At 37.7% G+C, this 15,717-nt stretch overlaps 1 protein-coding gene across 3 annotated transcripts in view; it reads right to left on the reverse strand.

Moving 5' to 3' along the window:
- The window catches only part of TRIM24 (tripartite motif containing 24), a 69,348-nt gene that overhangs the window by 23,670 nt on the left and 29,961 nt on the right, over nucleotides 1-15,717 (reverse strand). For 2 of the 3 annotated variants that reach the window (XM_080613861.1, XM_080613860.1), the window contains exons 2-5: nucleotides 13,170-13,288; nucleotides 4,924-5,071; nucleotides 2,359-2,491; nucleotides 978-1,094 (exon numbers count right to left, since the gene is read on the reverse strand). In XM_080613861.1, coding sequence (XP_080469987.1) covers nucleotides 978-1,094; nucleotides 2,359-2,491; nucleotides 4,924-5,071; nucleotides 13,170-13,288 — 517 coding nt within the window. Of the gene's footprint in view, nucleotides 1-977; nucleotides 1,095-2,358; nucleotides 2,492-4,923; nucleotides 5,072-6,236; nucleotides 6,387-13,169; nucleotides 13,289-15,717 lie in introns of those variants that run through there. The other variant, XM_080613862.1, reaches the window with a different exon arrangement.

Consider the following 15,717-nt stretch of genomic DNA (forward strand, 5'->3'; position numbering starts at 1 on the left):
AACAGTAAGCTATGATAAAATTAACTGGTGGCAAATTCTAATGCTGTATGTCTGTAAAATTACTGACATGTGCCACTGATAAAAATTAAATGCTTACTGGAATTAAAATTCTTGATTTTTAATGGTCCAGTACATTTCTTGACTGGCCATAGCAATCAAAACAGTTTAAGTCTAATTTCTATCTAAGGTAGAATGATACTCCAGAAACAAACAAACAAACAAAAAAATCCAATAAACAGATTTTCCACTTTAGCTCTTTCAACAATAATGGTCAAACTTGTAACAGCAAATCATCATCTTACATAGTGAAAACTACTACTACTAATATACAAGGCAGAATAACTACTCAGATGCAGCAAAACAGAAGGATGTCTGCTGGTTTTTTCCACATCCACCATACTCAAAGACAGACAAAGAGAGAGGAAGAGTTCAGGTTGCACTCAACATCCCATACAGCGTTGAGACTTCCTGGGTACTGCCTTTGAACTGTGCTGAAGGAGCAGTTAGAAAGGCCTACTGCAGCACGCATTTTACAGATTTATTTTTCTCCTAGGTTTGTAATACCCAGTGAATAAAGCCCCAAGCATAGAAGTATTACATAAATCTTCAAAATGTGTCACAAGCATTATGAAAACATGAGTCACAGCCTTTCACTTTCTAAGAGGGATCTACGCAGAGAAATTAAGAGTGCTGATGGTGGAAAAAGAATGTAAGATGCCTTCCACAGGGTTTATTGCCTAAGTTCTGTTGCACCCAAGCCACTTGCTGCCCATAAAGTCTTCTGGCTAAGCAGAAGAGTTACCTAACACAACCAAGCCCATTAAACAGGCAACAGTTACGACAGCAAACTGGAGATTTTAGTATTTATCTTCCTGGAAGGGTAAAAGGAGAGAGGTACAACATGCACTCTACCTAAACATCTCAAGAAATTAACAGTGTATATAAAGATGTCCCCTGTGTCAAAACCTGATACATACCTGTTTTGGATCTGCTTCCCTGTATATTTTATGTACTTAGTTTTTTCCATCAATTTGGTGATTAGTGTCTCAATAATCACCTTCTGGTTCTGAAAAGCTTCCTCTATAAACTGGTACCTGTAGTAAAAAACAGTGAGCATTTACACATGCAGAATGTGCAGTTAATACTTGCTAAAAAGCAGGCTGCCTTACAAAAGACTTCTTTAATTCAAGAAAGATGTTGCTCAAGTCCAAAAATTTAACTGTCATCATGGAAGCACGTCAGCGAACGCCGATTTTATTTATAGTATATTTGAATTTATAGTATGTTTCCTGTATTTTTTGAGAAATTTATTATTTTCATAAATATGAGGGGATATTGCAAGATAATAGCCCAATTTTAGCAAAGTAAAAATAATGTTGTGCTGTAGTCATCACTTTGAAAGTGAAAGTGCATGTAAGCTATTACTTCATGCAAGATAAGGATGGAGAAACAGAAGCGAGATTGCTGAGTCAGTAGAAGTCAGCAACGTTTTAAATCAAGGAACTGGAATCATCAACAATTTGAGGTGAAAAAAGAGGCGGTACATTCTGAAAGAGATATAAATTCTAAGAAAAGGAAAATTGAAGAGGAATACTGCAGTTCTGCAGGAGCAAGGCCAACACTTCAGCCAACTGATGTTCACCTTGTTGGGTGAGCAAGTTCTTTGGGAGGTTGCATCAGGAATAACGAGCATATTAATATTTAACCTAAGATTACACCTGTCCCAGACAGCTACAGTATGTGTTAGCCAGCAAGATTGTCTTGTACTCAGAAGTTGTATATAATCCTGTTTTTCAGCTTCTAAGGCCAGTAAGAGATAACCAAAGAACAGCAACCCAGAGACCTGAGTGTTACAGTGTTGTCAAAGTACAGTACAGCCAAACTTTAGGTTAACTCTTCCGTTTAAAGGGCTCTTCACAGAAAAAAAAAAAAAAAATAAAAAAAATGCCCATTTACTCTGTTCTGAAATTCTTTGGTAATGTTCCATTATATAATCACCTTGTTGAAGGACAAATGAAACTGCATATAAGCGTACAGTTGCATAACACAGCCCCTGCACTTTAAGACTCTGAAGAGCTGCATACCAACAAATTCTACTCAAATAACTTGACAGTAAAGAGACGTCTTGCGCTTAAGTCACCAGATTAACAACTGGAAGAATCAGTCTTTATTCCAAACTGTCACACACTCAGCCGCCACACTCTCAGATACAAACTCTCTTTACTTGTGGGCTTCATTTCTAAGCCAAAGACTTTATTTTGCACTTTTTTCACCTGACTGTATTCCATACAGTTACAATCAACTTCAGGCTATCTTCCTGTAAGTGAGTTGCATAAGACATGTACTTTGTTTCTATACCTGTGCTCTTTGTGTTCTAGTAACTGACAGTCTCGGCAGGTCAACTTGTCACAGGTTTCACAGTACAACTTCAACTGCTCCTTTTTGTGGTAAGGGCAAAACACAGGTCGCTGACTGGTCACACCAACTGCCTCTGTTGAATAAAGGAAGATGTCAGTCCAGTCTTCTGCAATTATTAAAGATTTGCATTCTCCTGTTTTTCCTTACCACATTCCTCAACTAGACTCCATAAATGTGTATCAGGCCCCCTAATCAAGAATATAACAGCTGTAAGCTCAAATTGCAATGCCTTACTCTTGATAAAGCATGCAGCTAACACCCTCTCTCATGGAGAATGCCTAGCACCAATTTTACTATACCTTATTGTGGCCCCACAAAACTATTTACAGAAGGAGTAGCCAGTACTGTTGCAGTTGCAAAAGACATTGCACAACCAAGCAAGTTCCTTTCTTAAATGGAAATTAGGAGATTGCTGACTTAAGTCATTACTCTGTCTTCCTTCTCAGTCAAATGGCTGAAAAGGGGTCTGAGGATATCAAGACATGGGCATTCAGGAAGTGTAAAATATACAGAACGTAAAAACCAGAAGTTACCAGAAGCATTCCCTCAGGACCCCATTCTAGATGGATGAGAGGTCCTACTTCTGTTTATAGTGAGCAAAGACCAAAGAGCATAGGAAACACCACCAGATGATAGATATGAACTCTGTTCTTTAGAACAACTGAATCAACAAAACCCAATTTGTTACGAGTTAGACTGGACACTGAATTCATGAGGATTACATGGCCTCTGATGAAAACTGGCTTCACACTGCACTTATCCTTCACTGCAGATCAATAAGGTTTTGTTTACTTATTTTCATGAAACATGGAAGAAGTTATTTTCAGATCTGTATTCTTCAATTGAAGTCCAATTCACTCAAAATTCTTTGAAACTGACCAGCAGACTCAGAGGAGGCCTGCGTGCACAGACAGCATTCTTACCACCAAGTCACACTGAACGTGACCAGCCAAACACTTTTACCTACTGCTTTTGTCCTCTTCTGAAAGTACACACAGTACTCACTTTCGATTAACCACATCTGAACATGGGATACAGAGTACAGTGTGTATATCCAAAGTATCATATTGGGAGCTTCCCTTTGAACAATAAAGATTACAGAAGTAAAAGCCCATGTTGCATATAAAATTCACAGAACTAGATATAATAGAATGAAACTAAATATGTATTACAATACATATGTTTATAATAATTTATAATAATGTATAGTCATGAAGATAGCCTGAGAAAGTTGGGGCTGTTCAGCCTGGAGAAGAGAAAGCTGCGTGGAGACCTCACAGCAGCCTTCCAGTATCTGAAGGGGGCCTATAGGGATGCTGGGGATGGACTATTCATCAGGGACTGCAGTGACAGGACAAGGGGTAAAGGGTTCAAACTTAAACAGGGGAAGTTTAGATTGGATATAAGGAAGAAATTCTTTACTGTGAGGGTGGTGAGGCACTGGAATGGGTTGTCCAGGGAGGTTGTGAATGCTCCATTCCTGGCAGTGCTCAAGGCTAGGTTGGACAAAGCCTTGGGTGGCATGGTTTAGTGTGAGGTGTCCCTGCCCACGGCAGGGGGGTTGGAACTAGATGATCTTAAGGTCCTTTCCAACCCTAACTATTCTGTGATTCTACGATTTATAAAAATATTTTATAAATTTACAAGATAAATCATGCAAGTCCAATGGACTCACCAGAATGAGCAGAATGATAGTCAGCATCCTATTATAATTGCCTACAATGTCACTAAAAAATAAGAGGCATAAACTGAAACAAAACAGGTTCTCAAGGAATAAAAGTACAATGTTTTTAGCCACAAGAACAGTCAAGATTTCTCCGAGAGGCTATACTGTACATGATGTTCACCCTTGTTGGTACTCAAGGCCCAAATGGATAAAACCCTGAGCTACTTAATCTGATCTCACAGCTAACTGCTTTAAGCAGGCTGGACTAGAAGTGTAGACAAAAATTTGCAGTCACTGTAGGTGAATGATAAAAATCTATGTGTTTAAATCTACCGATTTAAAACACTTTGCATTAAAATATGAAATACTGATTTCTAGAGTTTCTTGCCAGTATGTAACGTATCTGACAGAAAAACAGCTGCCATATGCTCAGCCATGACAAAGATTCCCTTTTCAATAGCTATGTTATAATGCAGCCAATGCTTAAAATAGTTTTCTCTTTTGTTAGGTGGACCATTTAAGAGATTCACTTAGATGGAGAGCTGGCAAAGAAACACCAGAATTTGTTCAGATGCTCACAGCCTTTAGCAATATAATTGAAATAAGTGTGGGCAGGAGACTGCTAGAACATATCCATTCCCAACCAGAAAAATAACATAGTTCCACCAATCCGTATACACCAAAGGGTTACATCATAGTGAATCTGTCCTTTTACATTTACTAGTATTAACGAATTATTTTTCTTTTTATTTATCACTTTAGAAAGAAATGTGGTGGTCTAACACAGTTTTCCAATGCTGACACACATTCTTTATGAAATTAAAAACCAAGTATGTTACCTGGAGATACTTCCTCTTTCTGTCTCACAGTATGATCCTTTGTGAACTTAACCCTTTGGTGAGCTCTGATGCAGGTCTTGCACAGCCATTCTACACATTCCACACAAAACCCATTAGCTTCTGCATTGTCGTCACAGCTTGTACAGACCTGACATGAGAAAGGAAAGGTGGCTGTTAAAATAAATATGGAATATACATACAAGCTGTTGTTCACATATCGGTGCACTTCTACAGTTTTCTGAAAACAGTGAAATGAGAATGGAAAACTGCCTGAGGTACAGGAACACTATAAATAACTGCATAAAAGTAACTGAATGTGACTTTTCAAAGAAAGTGGTCATTTTGTCAGCGTTACTCTAAAACCTTTACTTTCTGCCCAACACTGCACACTTAAGTCATACGATGTTTCCTATATATAATACACTTTTGTGAAATATTTACTCCAGACAGAACACAATCAACACTGTTCTGAGTTTTTAGAAGCCTCCCCTAGCTCACACAGAAGCTTTAGTTTTGGTTTCTGTTCACCCTCTTAAAAGTTTCAGGAAGTACACACAGTACTGAACAGAAGGATACTTCTCAGGAATCTGCATCACCACTGAGAGAGAGCATTCCAGTTAAGCTTATCAGTAAAGCTACACCAGAACAGATTTGCAACCAATGCATAATAATTTTCAGACTACTGCCTGTTAATTCCTAAGCCTCTCTGAACTATACCCAAGAGATCTAGGAAAAAAAATAAATAAGGAAAATAAACCTGAAAGCAGACCAAAACCTCTCCGCACAAAGTCAATACACATGAGAATAAAATCCTATGGATCCACAGTTTGAACAACAGGTTGAAAATTATGAATGAAGGACACCATCACTACACATGTCCATAATTCATTTCATTTTTAACTCCTCCTTTAAAATGCTTCTGTAGTCATGCCTTCAACGGTTTTTTGGTGGTAAAACCAATGAACATGCTTATGCAGATACTTGTTCAGGTCATTACCATCCATTTCTGTCAACATCTAGCACTGCCGCAAACGAAAGCCTCAAGATATCTGAAGATGTCTATACCCTACAGATCAGAGTGATGGAATTCTGCATGCAGGAGCAACAAGGTGAAAATTTTCGATTTTAGTTTATTTTCAGTTTGATTTAAATGAAAAAAAAAAAAAAAAAAAAGCCAACTCCTGCACCCACACGAGATAAATGTAGGTTAAGTTAAAGAGGAAGCAAGTATTTACATCCTATGCAAATATACATGTAGAGCTATGTCCCAGTTTCCCCTTCAAGAAAAAGAGGAAAATTAGCACAGAACTTGCCTTAGGCCACATAGCAAGTTACTGACAGAACTGGAATTTGAATATAGGCGTTCCAGATTCCCAATGCTGTGCTTATTCTTCTGGATCATGTTGCCTCTCAAAGCAAGTATCTTCTGAGAAATGAAGTTAAAACACAAGGGTTGTTGACCCCTCTCTTGCTGTCACTTGGAGTTTGAAGCAGTTCCTTTTCATTAAAGGTGACCTGCAAAGGAGAAAAAATTGGGCTTGTGCCCCTTTTTCTGTTTCTCTACAAAAAGGAGGCCTGAAAGTTTTATTTTTAAAAATCTACTATTTTTTTAATCTTCTATTTGTTTTTCCTTTTTCTTCCCCTTGTTCTCTTAACAATAAAATTCTAATCCTATTCATCTTAGCTGACTAGGGAGAAATATGAAAGTCAAGATATCATTTAAAAGTCAAGAAAATGAGAGTATAGCAATTGAGAGGTTAATTGCAATCAGAAAACTGAAAAATTTTACGTGCTCTTAACTCTTTGTTTCAATGATATTTTGGAGGGAAAAAAACCCCACAAACCACACAACCTGTTCTTAAAGACTCAGCACAGCTTCTTGGGAGAAAAAAAAGCCAATTTAAAACAAGCAGGTACATTGAAGTATTACTGCAATGGTACACTTTCTCTGGCAGAAAATCCTATGAAAGAAATCCCCTCCCTTCTCCTTTACCAGTCATCTTCTCCCCAGGTGCACCAACGCAACCCTCTGCAAGACTGTGGTGTGCAAGTGGATTGATTACACCACTATAGCCCAAGGTTGGGTTACATCACCACTGCAGTGAACTACTGCAAGACAAGTGAAATTGGCCTTATTGCCGGAAAGGTTTGGTTGTGCTATGCCCCCAGATAACCAGAGGCAGTTTTGCAAGCTAGAGTGGAGAGTGAGGGATTGGGCATTTGTTTTTTCAGTGTAAAAAAACCCCAACAGTGAAAACAAAATACAGAAAAACACAAATAAAAAACACAAACAACAACAACAAAAGTATTCAGGCATTCTCTAAGTCAAAAAAGCAAAACAAAGACAAAAAAATGGGGGTGGGAAGAAAGAGGCAGGAGCCCAATTAAAAAAAAAATATATAAGAAATAGAAAAAAAAAACCCAAAACAAAAACCAAACCCAGATCAGCCTTTCCAGGTCACCTTTAGCAAACGGGCAAATAAACTTGCTACATATCGAGGCATTTAAGTTCAAAAGATTTTTGAAGTTATTCATTCCTCCTAGATTCCAAGACCTTCATCTATTTTCTTTTTTCAATATGCTTTAGGGGCTTTTTTCCAACTGGTTTGACCTGCTGTAGTTAGAATGAAGGCTGTTATTCAATAACCAATAATCAGGTGGTGCCAAATGAACTGCAATTCCTCCTTTGTAGTCTCAAATATATATATTCCAGCTTTATACACTTCAAAACCACCAAGTGGAAAAGAGACATATTTCTACAATTTTTCACAGACATCATAACTCATGCTGTCAAAATTGCTATGCCTTCTGGGTAGAAACTAGATTCCCTTCTGCTCACCTCTTATTTGAAATACCCATTTCCAGATTCTTTGGATTTTGCTAGAGAACTCTTAGTTATTAGAATAAGTCATATAGCCAAAGTACACGAAGTACAATTACTACAAATATTTGCAGTGCTCTTACAAAACACAAAACTTATTTCATTCTTATTTTTGTGACTCATACAAGGCAATGTTTCAGTGATTTCAAAGAAAACCCTCCCTAGTTAACCTGTAAGCCTTTATTCTGGTTGGACAGATATTTATTTTTAATTGAGTTTCCCTTGTAATTATATTTAATTCAATTACTAGTTCTAGTATTTATAACCCTGGGAAGTGTTCATTCAGCCTTCATTCAAATGTAACGAAAGCTGAAATTACTCAGCATGTTGCAGGTAAGTACCATTTTTTCTGTTGTAAAAGCTTATATATTTACTTAAAAACAGATTTACATGCAAGCAGTTGAGATAATAAAGCTGTCTTTTCAACTATTGTAGTAACTAACCACTCTTCCAAATAAATATACTTTGAGTACTGAAGAGTATTACTTATTACTCCAAGTGAGGCCTCACAAGAGCAGAGTAGAGGGGCAGGATCACCTCCTTTGACCTGCTGGTCACGCTCCTTTTGATGCAGACCAGGATACGGTTGGCTTTCTGGGCTGCGAGCGCACACTGAAGCCTGCATTTCCTCACTGACCAACACCCCCAAGTCCTTCTCTGGAGGGCTGCTCTGAATCTCTTCTTTGCCCAACCTGTAGCCGTGCCTGGGATTGATCCGACCCAGGTTTAGGACACTGCACTTGGCATGGTTAAACTTCATAAGGTTGGCATCAGCCCCCCTCACAAGCGTGTCGAGGTCCCACTGGATAGCATCCCTTCCCTCCAGCATATCAACCGAACCACACAGCTTGGTGTCATCGGCAAACTTGCTGAGGGTGCACTCAATCCCACTGTCCATGTCACCGACAAAGATGTTGAACAAGACCGGTCCCAACACCGATCCCTGAGGGACACCACTCGTTACTGGTCTCCAGCTGGACATGGAGCCATTGACCACAACTCTTTGCGTGCGGCCATCCAGCCAGTTCTTTATCCACCGAGTGGTCCACCCATCAAATTGATGTCTCTCCAATTTAGAGACAAGGATGTCGTGTGGGACAGTGTCAAACGCTTTGCACAAGTTCAAGTAGATGATGTCAACTGCTCTGCATCAGAAACTGTCCATCAGTTTCATAGCCCCATCATAGAAGGCCACCAAATTGGTCAGGCAGGATTTCCTCTTAGCTATTTATCATACCAGTTCTTTGGAAGAATACATGGACGGCACTATACAAAACTAGATAATTTTTTTATTTTAAATTGTCCTCATTAATTCCTCTATTATGCCAGTCAGACCTGCTGTCTTACTATCCAGATTTAGTAAGAAATCTGGACTTGTACCTTGTTCTGTTACTACATTCTCAGTATCTCACGAAGTCCGTATGTTCCTCATTCCTACTATAACATTTCAAACTCTCAGGTCAGTAACTGGTAAAGATACAGAAAGTGATCTTACTATCAAAAATCATTTTACGTATGTTCTCTTTTGGACACAGAAGCTGTAAGAATTAGGACCCAGACTATATTGCATTACTCTATATGCTGCAGCAGCATCAGTTATCACTATGACCTTCTCTTCTGCATCAATCTCACACTTTGCATTTTTACTTTCATGGCTTTGCACATATATTAAACAATTTTCTTCTGTTAAGTTCCTAGATTTCCTTCACTTGTCTACCCTTTAGTCTTACTCAAATTTAGCATTTGCTTCAGTAACATCTCATGGGCTTGAAAATCCTTTGCACTCACTTTCATGAATCAAGTATAATTAATTCATTTTTGAATAGCATCTCTTTAGCATTCAATAATTTTGCCGAGACTTTAAGTAAATCATAATGTGAAAAAATTATAAAGGATCTGCTCTTCCCAAGTATTTAAGTTCCAGTTGCCTACAACCTAGAATGATTCTTTGAGAAAGATCAAAAATGCATTTCCCATTAGTCTCTCTTCTTCTGGAAAGCTTACTATGCTAATAGCCAGCACAAAATCCTTAATGTTCTCTAATGTTAGCCAGGAAATTCCTTGCAGAACACATACTAGGGAGTTTTAAATTTTCTTTATGCTTACTTCTTTTGCTCCTAAAGTTTGCAGTAGTAATTGCTAGAAAGCATAGCTATGTAAGCAGAGTATTAAACAGCCAAAATCAGGCTCAGATAAGATAAACATGATTTTAGACAGATGGATAGCACGTTCATGGGTTCTAGTTATTATTCTCATCCCACAACGCCAGGCTCCACGATATGCAATTCAATCATTCAGTTTTAATTTATTACACTAAAAACTATTTTAGCATTAGTACCATTTTAGAACTGAAACAACTGATCATTGAATTTGAAAGTGGGGTGGGTTTTTTTCTGCTGTCTTGAATTGAAATAAACCAGTCTTTCCTGACAACACACGTACACAGGCTACTCATAGATATGGACCAGTGGTTCTAAGCCACCATGTCACTTACAGAGAACCTATAGCTTACCTCTAATTCCAATTTCTTCACATCCTGCTAAAGCTACCAAACTATCAAAGCCAAACTAACCAGTAGAAAATATCTATAAAATGTCTATCTCAGTAGAAAATGTCTACAAAATAGCCAAAGAATTTGGATGATCCCTGATCCAGTATTTCCTGCAAGTCTCAGTATCTTTTCCACTTCAATTCCTCAGATCTGTTCCCCACCTTCCTACTAGCAATTTTTCCTCTCTTTTCTCTTTGCTCCTTCCAAGGCAAAACAAGACAGGCCAATTAGAAGGATGCATCTGCCTTGAACCTCCTAGCAGTACCCCTTGAACAAGACACTGATCTATTTAACTGTTATTAACTTTACTATTCCACACAGACAGCTTTATAGAATGGTGCAGCTTTTTCTTTTTTTCTTTTGTTCCAATGTGAAAGTCCAAAAAACTTCATTACCAGACCAAAATAAATCTACCAAAACAAAACAGAACTACGTATCATTCAATTCCAGGAGGTAAGGCACACATTTACTTGGCGGGTATGGAAAAAAGCATCTAGCTCTATTTAAAATGAACAAACCAAATCAAACCCAAAACCAAAAAAAGGTCAGCAAGTCTGCTGGTCTGCCTTCAACTGCTGCAGAAAGTATGCAGAGTTCAGCCAGGGAATTTAGCTGAAGAACAGACATGCTTTCTGAATGGCAAGCCTGCTGCTTTTTGTTAGGGAGAGAGAGAAAACAAACATGGAAGGGTAAATAGAAGTCTGAGGAGGGAACACAAATGCTTTGAAGAACCTCCCTGACGTTTGCTTACACAATGGATGATTCCACAACAGCTGCTGAAATATGTGGAATTTTTCTGTATTTGCCTCCAGCATATCAAGATCCAAAAGGTAAACAAAAAAGACATCTCCCTGAATTCCAAGAAAGCGTCCGGCTTACCCTGACATCACTGACTGAGTTTGGTGCATACACCAACTTTTGACACCCTATGACCCACTGGAGTCCATCCAGTTGTACATGATTATGATCAACCTCAAGAATATAAAGAGTCCTTCTTGAATTTTCAGTTGCTTATCCAAGTCCCAAAGGCATCAATTCCCCATGTAACTTTCACAAAAAGTAGGAAAAAACCCCAAACAAACCACCCCACAACCCAACTTTGTCACTAAACCCCCGAAAAATAATTGCAATTCCATCATCACTCCCCAGAGAAACATCTTAGAGGACTTGTTACATAACTGAGCAGAGGTTATGGCACAGGCCCAAAAAAAACTTCAGGACTGCTGCTGCATTACAAAGTTATTTTTTTATCTTTTTTCTCTTCCTGATTTTAAAGTCTTTAAAAAAGTTCTCATCAAATTTTCAACGCAACATGGACTATTAATTTTCTCAGTCTTACTGGTAGAGTATTGAGAGAATTCGTGTAAATCTCACAACCACCTCCAAAACTCAGATGTTTCCCTGCAATACCCAGGGGAGGAAAACCAAACAAAAAAACAAAACAAACAAACCAAACCCCAAACAAAACAAAACAAAACAAAAAACCACACACAAATGCCAAAAACTGTCCCACATTAACAGAACACTGCTTGTAATTCCAGCGACTCCCAAATAAACTTCAATTTCTGGTAGGGTCTATCATTTCTCAGAAATCCAGCTGCAAAGCTCCTTATAAGCTGAATGCAAGTTCATGATTTTCAGACATAAGTTAATTCCTCTTCCTCAGAGACAATGACAACATTTATGCCTTTAATCATCAGTGAGCACGTGTCACAAGCTTGACTGGGTGCTGTCATCTGTTCCTGAGTGACATACTCATTCATACATGTAAGCACAAATTCCAGTTAAGCTTTGAGAGAAGCAGAGTACATAATAAATGTCCTGTAAGAAGCTGCCCCCAAGACAAATGGATCTAGAGCCAGTGGTACAGGTCTCAAGCAGAAAACTAAAAAAAGGCATTTTCAAAATAAAAGGAGACCACCATCCAAATGTTGGGGGAAGAGTTGAAATGCAAGCCACACTGACATAGCAACCCTGTGTAGTATTATTATGAAGAATGCAGCAACATTTAAAGAAGCTGAATTATTTACAGTAAGTTCCTAGAGTTCAATAAAAAGTTTGAGTAAAGAAATACTTTACATACTCTGTTACGAGCTAAAAATGAAGACATGCAATATTTTGTTCCCAGAAATAGCTAAACTGTGATACTATAGAGACGTGACTTATTCATTTGGTACTGCTTCCACATTAGTACTCTTCTCCTGAAAAATCATCATGAGGAAAAAACCCAGTATTACTATTCTTTCAGATAAGCAGGTTCTGGTTTTATGAGATGGCTATTATTTGACTGCAAAAGGAACAATAGGCTACCTACATAAGAAAAACAAGAAACCACTACAACATACCATCCTCCTCAATTAGAAGTGTGAGCCTCTATTTAGTGCTATGCTTTGTCAGTGATGAGATTAAAAAATAAAAAAATAAAAATAGCTGATTTAAGTAGAGGATTCCATTTTACATTGGGATCCCTTGATGCAGTGTTGCTCAGGTTTCTGTTTCAAAGAGTGCTTTAAGTGCCCTGTCCTAAGTACAGAAACTTCCATTCTTTTGCCTACCCCTTACCTTTATTATCAACAATACCAAGCAATACAATCGTACATCAACAATTAAAAATAGTTCAGAGTAAGATAATCACTTCTTCACATGTGTTTTCATCAATTTTAACTGATTTTCTAAAGTAGCTACCCCATGTGATGACTAAGCACTTGAAGTATTTTTCTGCTTATAAACAGCAAAAAGGCCACACAGCAAGCAGCCAAGGCTACTCATACACATCCAAAAGGTGTTAACTTGATTACAGGTTAAGTCACTTACCTGATTTGATTTCTCAACTGTGCTACTGGGAACCTCTGTGGTATCCTTCACAAAAAAGTTATCTATGATGTGTCTCTCTGCACATTCCTGACCACAAATTGGACAGCGGATAACACCAACTAGGGGAAAAAAATAAAATCCGATTATGCTTGTGCAACTTAGGACAACTTAAGATATATCAAACAACTTCAAAGACAGCTTGTAAGGATAAATCTTTAAAAGGATGTTTTAATACCTTCTTGTCAATAATATGTGAGTAAAAGCAGCTAATCCACATTTATCACTGAAGTAACCTTTACATGTTATTCCCTCATGATGTGTTCTTTCAACCAAGGTCAAACATCTTTTTGTTTCTATCCTATAAAGTACTTGCCATAATCTTATAGAACATTAATTCCTTTTCTTTAAAGGGAAACTATTCCCACTGACAATTTGTTATAGAATTTATTAAAGTAAACACATATTAATTAGTGTGGAGTAGTAGTGACACTTACATACACACCAGCAGTGTGAAATGACTGACTTTCAACTACATGAGAAACTGAAATGTAATAAATTTTATTTTCATTATTATTTCAATTTCATAATAAATGAGGCAAGTTCTATAGAGGAAGAACAGACCTGTATTAATATTGTGATTACCTTCACACTAAGCAAGGGAAAACAAGCAAGACAGACATAAGAATAAGCAAACATAGTCCCCTCCCTCCTCTCCTCTGCAAGACACAATGGGGAACAATTATAGGACAATAACATTACACTCCAGGTTGAAGAAAGAGCTGAGAACCAGTAATGCAAAGGGTTAAACAATTAATAAAAAGAAGACATTCTCTAAAAAGAGAATAAAAAGGACAAAGTCAAGTTCAAAACTTGGGGTTTAACAATGAGTAGAACCGACTGAAATGGAAAAGATCTATACAAACATTTTAAAGTAGACACTTTTCCTAGCTGCACAAAATAGAATGTCTTATTAGCACTGAGACTTGTTAATCATCCAAGGAAAATGTCTATGCATTAACATCTTGCTTTAAGAAAATTATCACAGTCATTAACCCCCCAAAAAACCTAATTGAAACTAAGTTAGGTTAAAATAATCACTTTAAGATGTGGAAGTCATCATGCAAAGCTAACAGTAGAATAGTCACATGGGTCTAGAGATTGATTCTAGACGTACAGCTGCAATTTGAGAGAAGGCACGACTGCAGGGCCTTAAAGAAAATCAGAAGCACCGTTTAACTCAGGGAATTTAACACTAGTATACAATTCATCACTTGTATATTTAACTAAGCCTGAATGGGCTTAATTCTGTTCCTGTTTCACTTTTACAATAACATGTAGAAGAAAGAAACTACTCAAAAATTTTGTTTTCTGCAGAATTCCTTAATGTAAGTGCATCATACAAGATCTAAGTAACTTTTTCATTACGTTCTTCCAACACATGCTAGAGATTTAACTGGCCAACCCACTATAAAGCAATTCTCTAATAAAAGTCCACCAGTTTTACCAAATTAGGTCTTCACTCTGAAAATTTAGCTGGCAGTTTTCACCACTTGTATACAAGAAGGTATTTTACTTTATCTGAAAGACTATGATGTTAAGCCTGCTTTTATTATAATTGCTGTTTCGCAAGTCTGCATTTCAATACATATTTGTGCAGCTTCCTTTGATATAAAGTCTGTATCTTGGTTAAAACTCCTGTAAAATTTTTATACCATCATCATGAAGGATAATTAAGAAGTCCAATTCTGGTGTATCAGGTAGTCACTAGAACTCCAATGACTGTATTTCTCCTTTTATTAAGCAAATCAATTTACCACAGTCAAGAGTGAACAAATCTCTTAATATTCAAGATACATGCTTGCTGAAAGAGACTATTTTTTACATTTTTCAATAGTGCCCATTACAAATTGCCCTCTGCTCCTCCACTGCTTATTCCTGACCCTGACAAAGCACAGTGCTCTGGGTCAGCGTAAGCGACTGGGTCAGTCTTTGCTTGTGTTTGGGAGCCAGGTATAGACAAAGAATGAGACCAGCAAACTGATTCAAACATGGATGTATTTATCCAGCTCTCCCAAGCATCACCTCCAGCCCCCAATCTGCTTCAGACCAAATGCACTGCTGCTTACACCAAAGCAACATGAGAAGCAGCATGAGGATGGGAACAGGCCAACACTGCCACTGAAAATTAAACATGAAACCACTGAAACAGATCAGTTCTATTAAGCTGATGTCACAGTTTAACCACTGTTTATAAATCAGCTCACATTGAAAACATGGTGAGCAAGGAAGGGGCAGGGTACGAGTTAGGAAAAGTGCTAATGTAAATCAAATGTTTAATTTGCATGTTCACCAATAGAATACTGCCAACTACGTGTTCAATAGATGACAAATTCTAGACAGAGATGGGAGAAGGAGAAAAGGAAAACTGTCCAAATCTCTCATATCCTCTTGAAACTTTTTCTAGAATTCCTTATGCTGTCTACCCTTAAATCAAGGTTTTATTCTGCAACTGTGTGTGGGTAAATTTGCTTTTGTTCTAATCCTGGAT

The sequence above is a fragment of the Psittacula echo genome, assembly GCF_963264785.1.
Source record: "Psittacula echo genome assembly, chromosome: 1".
Lineage (NCBI taxonomy): Eukaryota > Metazoa > Chordata > Aves > Psittaciformes > Psittacidae > Psittacula > Psittacula echo.